General features: G+C 29.0%; 1 protein-coding gene across 1 annotated transcript in view; it reads left to right on the top strand.

Moving 5' to 3' along the window:
* Positions 1 to 9,281, top strand: part of LOC106466417 (transmembrane and TPR repeat-containing protein CG4050-like) — a 44,296-nt gene that overhangs the window by 22,435 nt on the left and 12,580 nt on the right. Inside the window, exons 8-13 of the mRNA XM_022395110.1 lie at positions 1,003 to 1,255; positions 1,980 to 2,128; positions 3,314 to 3,397; positions 4,127 to 4,264; positions 7,126 to 7,219; positions 8,730 to 8,864. Coding sequence (XP_022250818.1) covers positions 1,003 to 1,255; positions 1,980 to 2,128; positions 3,314 to 3,397; positions 4,127 to 4,264; positions 7,126 to 7,219; positions 8,730 to 8,864 — 853 coding nt within the window. The remainder of the gene's footprint in view (positions 1 to 1,002; positions 1,256 to 1,979; positions 2,129 to 3,313; positions 3,398 to 4,126; positions 4,265 to 7,125; positions 7,220 to 8,729; positions 8,865 to 9,281) is intronic.

Genomic DNA, 9,281 nt, shown 5'->3' with positions numbered 1-9,281 from the left:
CATCATATATGATGATTTAAAATTAAATTTATCAGGTACACATCTGTTACTTAAGACGTTTTATTAAATATACATATTATTGAGCCTCGTTATAGTATTACTGTACTAAGTAGGTCCCTTCTTGTCCCTAAACTTCATGTTATGTTATTACTGTACTAAATCCATATTTTTACCATATAGTGCTTTTTATGTCAAAGTTTTAAATTTTGGAGTACATAAATTAAAGCTGTTAACCTACCAAACCCTAGTCATACACTTTTTGTCACCAAATTTGTATCATAAAGGACAGACTAGAAATAGTTATTTTATTCCAATTTACATATTATCTTTGCACATAATTTTAAATTGTACATTAATTTGTGTTTATTATGGCTGATTGCTGTGAAAAATTACATCTATAGTTATGTATCATTTCTTATTAAACGAAAAAAGACATGAAATGAAATCGTAACATTTTTGGTACTGGTACATTTATCACATTACTATTTCATATGCAAATGAAGAATTGTTGTGTATTCATACTATTATACATTCAATAGATTCCATTTAATTATGTACATATGTTTCTTAGTAGGTAGTGAAATAACAGAAATGATGTAGAACTAACATTGGCTCAGATGTTATCAATAAAAACATACTTTGATATGATGCAATTAAAATATATCTATGACTTATAAATGACTTCTTTTATTGTTGTGGATATGGCATGCTAGAAAGTGCAGCTACAAGTATATATTATATCTAATTTTAATAGTTTTGCTCTTTTTTGTTTTACAAGCTTTTGTAACTTGCCACCTGTGGCTAGCACATGATCCTGCATGCCAATCATTACTACCTCTGTTGCCTACATTTGATGGGTTTGGTTAATCAGTTGTTGTATCCAGAAGTTCTACAAGCTGTACAGCTGATTTCAAACTTTTTTTTTATCACTATTATTACAAGCTATCAATTACAGCCAGAACATCTGTATAGCTAAATGTAATTGCTATCAATTTGTCATAGGTTTGACAACCCAGCAGCTGTAGCCAGCACTCCAGCTCGTCAACTAACTTATAATTATCTTCTCTGTATCAATACATGGTTACTTCTGTTTCCATTCAACTTATGCTGTGATTGGACAATGGGAACAATACCACTAGTAGAGTCATTTATGGACCCTCGTAATTTGGCAACTTTAGCAGTTTATACTTCCCTAGTGTTGCTGGTGTGGACTGTGTTGAGTTCTGATGATGGACATGCTGAGATCGTTACCATGGTAAGCTTGCCTTAAAATTAGTTGCATTCAGTGTTTGAATAACTATGGTAATTTTGAATGATAAGACAAAAGGCAAATAAGTAAATGTGTAAAGCTTTGATATACCTTATAACTGCTTAATAATTTCCTAATTTTTAATCTGTATAATCCAAACTTGATGAAGTTTGGAATGTCCATTTTATTGTTAATAGATAATGGCTTAGTTGAATTGAAGTTATAAAATCATGCCTTCTCTGTTTGGCAATGCTTATTTCTTTTCATGATGTTTCCTGTAAGTCTGACTTTTTTAGATACAAATATATATATATATATATATGTGTATACACCATGTAGCCACAAAATTGTGAAAAGTTAATGCTGTTTTTGCTATATGTACCACTTTTAAATTAGACAGTCATTAATTAATTTTCTCTTTTGACATTCTTATGTATCCTTAGAAGTTACTGATGATTATTTAGGTTATCAAGCTACAACATGTAGCATTAAGCAATAAGAAATTTGCCAGGTTAAAAAAATGTATCAGAAGGGTTTAAGTTTTTTTATACTGTTACTTGTAGTATTGATTGAGTAAATGTAGAGTAAGTGCTGCCATCTAGTACCTCTTTATTAAACATTGCAATATGTCTCTCTTGGTAGTTTCTAAGATTCACATATGTGTTGTTGCTTTTTTGTTTTTTGTAATACTGAATACTTAAAATTCTTCACAATTTATATTTATCTCTAGAGTCTTTCCTTATTGGTGTTGCCATTCCTTCCGGCCTCCAACTTATTTTTTCCTGTAGGATTTGTGGTAGCCGAACGAGTGCTTTACACACCAAGTATGGGTTTATGCCTGCTGGTTGCATATGGTTGGCATATTGTTTTGGAAAGAGTGTAAGTAGAAAGCCAGTGGCTCTTTCATCCTTTGATTAAAAAATTAACTGTACAATTAATGAATATGATTAGTGTCATTTTGAAAAAAAAAAACATGTTTAATTCTATATTATTATTTTATTATATATTTAAACTTCATCTGCCTTTTGTGACTACTTTTAGATTAATGCAAAAAGAAAAAAGTAGAGTAATTACTTAAAAGTACAAGAATAGTATTTTCAAAGTAATTTTGAGTGTTATTAAAAGTGAAACCTTTTTATATGGGGTGACAGACTAATCCCCTCACCCACCCCAAAAAAAGAAAAGGACTACCTTCTAAAAATGCTTAGATTATAAAGTTTTTCATTCTTGCAATTTATTGTTCCATACAGACTTTCATTATTTCATTGCTTTTAGTAGTTTCATACTGGTAGTTAGAAAAAGGGGAATACACATGTAACATTTTATACATAAGCCTTAAATATGATGATTAAGATTGAAATGTCATACAGTGAAGATAGTAAGAAAGTATTTTAAATCATTTCTAACTATATTTTATCAGTCACACCTAAAATGTAGTAATTCACACGTGCCTGTTTTATAAACAAATCCTAAAAAAAAGGAAAAAAAACGTCGATTGCTTAAATGTGATTAATTTTGGAGTAAGCAAATCTATCTACAATATGTATTTGTCCATAAAAAGTTTGCAAACCTAGTATAGTCTAGAATTATGAGATAAAACTAATTATAAGTCCCTCCTTTTGTTACTATTTTTATCATCCCTATGATGATCAAGTGCCCTATTGACTCACTTTTTAGTTGGTGAGCAAATTAACTTTCAGTATTTAAGTAAATTGTTTGATAGGATAAAAGTAAGTGTTGTATCTTTGCCATTTTTGCACACCAGTCTTGTATGTTTTGCTAAGTTTGTTGCGACATTTGAGTTGACTTTGTCAGCAAAATTTAGCTATGCCCACCCCCCAAATATAAGGACTTTACTTTGACCATGGTTGTTATAAAGAATATCTTTATGATTTGTACTTTATTTGAGTGTGATCACAGATTATTTATTATATATATATATATATATATATATATATATAATTATACTTGCATTTTTTCTGTGTGTGTGTGTATGTTTTGTCTTTGAAAACCACTGTTTAGTACATTTGTTTATGAAGTATATGTTGTTTTTTCTGCATATAGAAGATGGAAACCCTTACTCTGGCTAATGCTAACAGTTCTTATATTGTCTCACAGCCTGAAAACTTTTGTCCGAAACTTTGATTGGTGAGTTACTGAGGTCGTTTAGAGAGCTTTTTTCTTTTTTTTTTACCTTAATCTGCATTGGCATTACTACTCCAGTGTTATGTGTGCTTTTTATGAAAATCGTGTCACTCCAAGATATTTTGATACACTTCTGTATTATATACATTTTTCAATCTTGTCGAAACTTGGTGTAAGTGTAAATTTGTGCAAGTGGTTATAAGTTTTCAAACTTGATAGTTGTTATAAATTGGATTATTAGGGCACATGGGGAGTTGTAATCACATGCCATTCAGTGTTACCAATCATTGTTGCATTAACTAGTTAAAAATCTTACTTAGAATCACACTGCTATGCACATTATAAGTTTTAGAATTTTATTTTGTCTCAGTAAAATTGTGATGCTTATACAGTACTTCTAATTTTGATTTGGTAGCAAAGAGCCTTTTTGAATTGGTAACAGAAACTATCATGGAAAATTACTGTTTTAGTTTTTACTTTGAAGGTGATGGTTAACATAGCAAATAAGGTACTCCCCAGTCATTGGTTCCCCTCCCACCAATTCAAATATGTTCCATTGTCTCTATTTCTAGTTAACCTCTCAAGATAAATATTTTAGTAATTTAATTTTTTAGGGCTTATGAGGAAAATGTTTTTCATAACTTATTAACTTTTTGACATCTTTATATTTAAAAATATTAGATCATGAAATTTACTGTAACGATTTTTTTTATGTGTTTATTTGTATTCTAGGAAATCTGAATACACAATATTTATGGCTGGACTTAAGGTGAACCAACAGAATGCAAAGCTTTACAACAATGTAGGGCATGCTTTAGAAAGTGAAGGAAATTTCAAAGAAGCATTGGAATATTTCCTTAAAGCTGCTCGGTACTGTCTTGCGTGTATTCATTGTATACATATTTTCTCATACATATATGATTGCAGTATATTTATATATAATACATTGATTTGTAGAATATATTACTATTGATGTAACTATAGTCTCTATGTAGATATTGTAATTTGATTTTGGTTCTTTTTTTTTGAAGAAAACATTATGTATATGTGTTATATAACAGTGTTTATAAAGGATATGAAAGTGGTATTAATAAACTTGACACTCTAATGTGCAGTAAAGGGTGTAGTAAAACATTATGACATACTCTCACAATTAATCATGTGTGTAAATTTAGATAAATTGCCAATACACCACTGAATGTTTCCAAATTAGATTTGACTAATTACTGAAAGGAGAACAAACAAATTGTTATGTTCAAAGAGTTTGCAAACCATTTTACTGGTCATCACAAAAAGATGTGTTTAGAAGTTTGAATCAATTACAGATTAATACAAATCGTAGTCAGGGGCAGAAAATTACAGGAAGTGACTCTAAGCTACCACTGACATTGAGTTGCTAGTTGAAGGTTGCTAAGACTTCTAATTACAAACTTGTCAATAGCAGAGAAAAGGTTTTTAAAGTTATATTATTTGATTAGGATGGGCTAATAAAATAATGGCAAAAATGGAGCTTAAGAGCTAAACAAAATAAAAATGTGTAGAAGCCAATTACGGCAAAGCAAATAAGTTAAAATGTTCAGAATTTCTTAAGATGTAGACCTTCAAGCTAGGAATATACCACTCAGTGCAGAATAATATGACACACATGGTATGAATTTAGACAACAGCTGGAATGTCTAGTTATTTAGACAGGTATATCTAAATCAAGGCTTGACCATGTCGGAGTGCAAGATATTTTACTTATTATTTAATATTCCATTACCTATATCATTAACAAATTCTTGAAGAGTTGGATTTATGCAAATATTTTTCATTATATGTACTTGTGAAGATTAAGAAAATAAATATTTAAATATTTTCTGATACAAAAGATAGCTGACTAGGTGTGCTCCCAACCAGAAGCTACTGACAAAAAAAGCATGTTTAAAAAATAATATTGTTTAAAATGAAAATGTGTAGAGTTATTATTATTATTCAGTACAAATAAAAAATCTCCAAATCAAAGTGATAAGTAAACTGAAAATAAAAAACATAAAGTTAAGTTCAAGTTGATTTTTTCATGCCTTGCTCTTATTTTCCTTCACTGTTATCTGTGAGTTTTACATAAAGATATGTTTATGCTAGAAAACAAAACAAATACAGAGTTTTTGTAAATTGCATATAGAGAAAAATGTAATCATAATATTAATTTTAAATTCAGCACAACTCAACTGAATATTTTCATAATTAATTACGAATTTTAAAACTAGATGACAAGCTTACAATGGGTGTATTAAAACAATAACGCATATCTATCTATATGTATTAGGCAATTGCAAGATGAAATCTTTAATTGTTTCTTGGATATGCATTATTATTGTGGTGAGCACCACAAGTTTGTAACCTACATATTTATTTGTGTATTTAAACTTTTCACTGGAAAATATAGTAAGTGATTATCATTGTTCTGAAAATATTGATTGACCCTTTGACTATGGTTGCTTTAAAAACAGCACACTCACATTCAACTGTACCCTATACAGTGGATCAGCAGTCAATGGGTTAAAAAAAGTATATTAAATTTCACCTTTTATAAAACACCAATACCATCAGGGTCAAACAAAAACCAATTTATTAAGATTTTACAGCAACAGAAATCTGAAATAAAACTTACAAACAATTATCACTTAAAATAAAAGTTAGCAACTCTGTGCCTGGCCAGAACTTGATACAAACATTAATAAACAATACAACATAAATATCAATGTAATTAATTTGAATAAATAAAGGAATCAGGAAAGTGAACCAGAGAAAGAAAAAAATTAATTCCAAAAATCACTATTTCCAGATTAAACCACTTCCTAAGATCAATAACAATACTGAGCAACAAACAACAGTAATTTGTTCTAACTATATCTCGTAAACTAACTTGTTTAAGATCAAGGAAAGGTTTTTGTTAAGTGGTTAGACCACGAGGTAACATAATCTTTCACAACATTAATATCTTTATGTCAACACTAGGGAAAGCTTGTGTTGGCTTCCTAATACAAACATACTCGAATTCAAAGAACTTCAGCTAGATAGTGAGTTAGATCTTTAAGGAAACTAAAAATCCATAGTTGATCTAAATAATAGATGGAATATGAAATGAACTGTAAACAAAATCGTAACAAAATAAAAGTAGAATTCTCTATCTCACATCTGTTCCATATGTTAGAATCAATTTTTGCAAGTAATATATTAATGCTTGCTGCTTCAGAAAAATAAGATGCATACCAGAGAAAAATTTATGCATTGATGATAAAACAAATGTAGATGTACATTATTTTTCATCATCTCTAAGTGATTGAATTTATTCTTTTTTTGTTGATGCTTTATGTATTTTTGATAAGCTATTACAATTGTTTGTAAGATAGTACATGTAGAGCATATTATAAGTTTTTGTGTCTAATTATGTATGTCTAATGTAAATGCCTCCATGAACTCATTATTAAGTTATGAGTGACTTAAAGTTACACATGCAACCTGTCGAAGTTCAGTAATCAAGCAGTTACAAAGATGTTTGATGATATTGTGGAACAACTGTGGGAAGAATTATTGTGAAATATATACACACAGTTTGTCTAGCTAAGTCTACATTACGTATTGTAAGTGATATGTTGTATATATTTAAATAGCTTCGATTCTTAAAGCCTTAAGATTGGCTAAAATATGAAACACTTGTGGTCTTATCTCTCATCTTGTTATTTCAGAGCTCAAGAAGATGATATTGGGGCACACATCAATGTTGGAAGAACTTACAGTAACCTGGAGATGTATAATGAGGCAGAAGCTGCATTTTGGAAGGTAGTTATAGAAATTTTTTGCTCTGATTAATATTATCTTCCAATGAGAGTAAACTATCTACTTAGAGAGAAACTAAAAATCAGTATAGCTAATTAAATAAACTTTTCTTACATTCTTACATATTAAGATTAGAATTAGTGCATTTTTTCATCAATTGGATAATCTTGCTGTTAATGATATTTTCAGCCATGATAATGAGTAAGTAAATGTAGTAAAGTGTTTACAAAGAACCAACTTGGGGAAAATATAGCAGATAAAACAAAGAAAATCAATCTATAAATTAATAAGTGCTTTAATAAAACTACAACACTCTGGTTGGTTGTTAGATGTTGTGATTAATGTTTTTAAGTTTTACTACCAAATTCGAGAAACTAACAGAAACTAAATTAAAAATAAATAATGACTTACTGTTATTTATTTGTCAAAAGCTGTTTTTATAGAAACAATACAAAAATAAAAACACGTTAAATATTATTCAATCTCTGTACAGAATCAGATTTTCATTTTACACAGCCCCCAGTGGCTCCACAGCAAGTCTGAAGACTTATAACACTAAAAACCAGGTTTTTAGACATGTGGTGGGCACAGCACAGATATTCCATTGTGTGACTTTATGTTTAACAACAAAAAAAGCAAACATTTTACACAAATTATTTTATTTGGAAGAAATTAAAATTGAGTAATAAAATTTAATAAAGTAAAACAATAAAAGATAAGGTGATAACCATTGTGTTTGAATTATTGTATGCTATCTTCATCACATCTTGTTGTGTAGGAACTTGGATTTTTTTATTTCTTGGGATTATACAATTAATTCCCACTGTTGTGCTACAAAAACAAACTTCATGGGAACATAAGATGCTGGAGCAAAAATGTTTAAAATATAGCACATTACCCAACAAACTAAACATTATTACATTCATTAAAAAGATACAATTCATGCATAGAACTAATTATTTTTATTTATTAATTTTATTCTTTTAAAAAGAAGGAGTAACATCAGTTCAATTACTCTACCTACACTGATTTTCCAACTGCAAGTTGAAAAGAATATGAGAATTAAACCTATCTAAGTAACCTCATATACACTTTGATTTACTATTTTAGAGAATAAAGTTGGATGTACATCAAAAAAAGATTTATCTTTAACCAAATAGCTTCTTAATCTCATAAAACATAGAATACAAATGTGTACGTTAACAGGATGGAAAAAGGACTTGGACTTGATTTTCACAGTTAATTTATAGGTATGATGATGGAATTATGCTTTACATTTTAATTTTGTATTTCAAATATGTGACAAAAGTTAGTAAATCACTGAAAGTTCTTTTAATTGTGAAAGTTATTAATCTGTCAGAAGAGATATCTTGTAATGTAACAGTGTTCAGCTCTTAATGTTAAATGTTAGTCTTTATGTTGCTTCTTTGATGTTTGAATGAGCTTTTTTAACATTTCAATCAGCTTTTTTTTACAGTGAAAAAAAATATACTATATATATATTGTTCTGTAGGCAAAAGGATTACTTCCTCGGCCCAAGACTGGAGAACCATACAGAGCAAGAATTGCTCCAAATCACTTAAACGTTTTTCTCAACCTTGCAAACTTGATATCTCGTAACAAGAGTCGCTTGGAAGAAGCAGATGCTGTAAGCTTAATGTAGAATGATTAATAAAATTCTGTTATCTCAATTTCAGGTGCTAAATGTATTTAAAAAATTGGTGAAGCATTTTTCTTATTATGTTAATTTCATATTTAAAAATCACAAGAAAAAATTAAAAGTTTTTTCAACTTTTAAATATAATATTTAACTTATTTTTTTATATGACTGTTATATCTATAAAGTTTTAATTCTTATTTTGGAGTAGCTAGTGGATTCTTAATATAAACATAGAAAACAGATTGTTTTTCAGACTCCCATATTCTTATGTATATTGACTTATATTCCTTCATGATGTCAGGAAAATGCATAGGTTCAAAAAATCAAAGATAAAAATATAAAACTCCTATAGCCAAAGCGTTTTGAAAGTGGACTTCTTGAAAGCATTATGGTTACAGGTTTTGT

This window comes from Limulus polyphemus, unplaced genomic scaffold, assembly GCF_000517525.1.
Source record: "Limulus polyphemus unplaced genomic scaffold, Limulus_polyphemus-2.1.2 Scaffold74, whole genome shotgun sequence".
Lineage (NCBI taxonomy): Eukaryota > Metazoa > Arthropoda > Merostomata > Xiphosura > Limulidae > Limulus > Limulus polyphemus.
The sequence above is the reverse complement of the archived record's forward strand: the minus strand, read 5'-3'. Positions and strand labels throughout refer to the sequence as shown.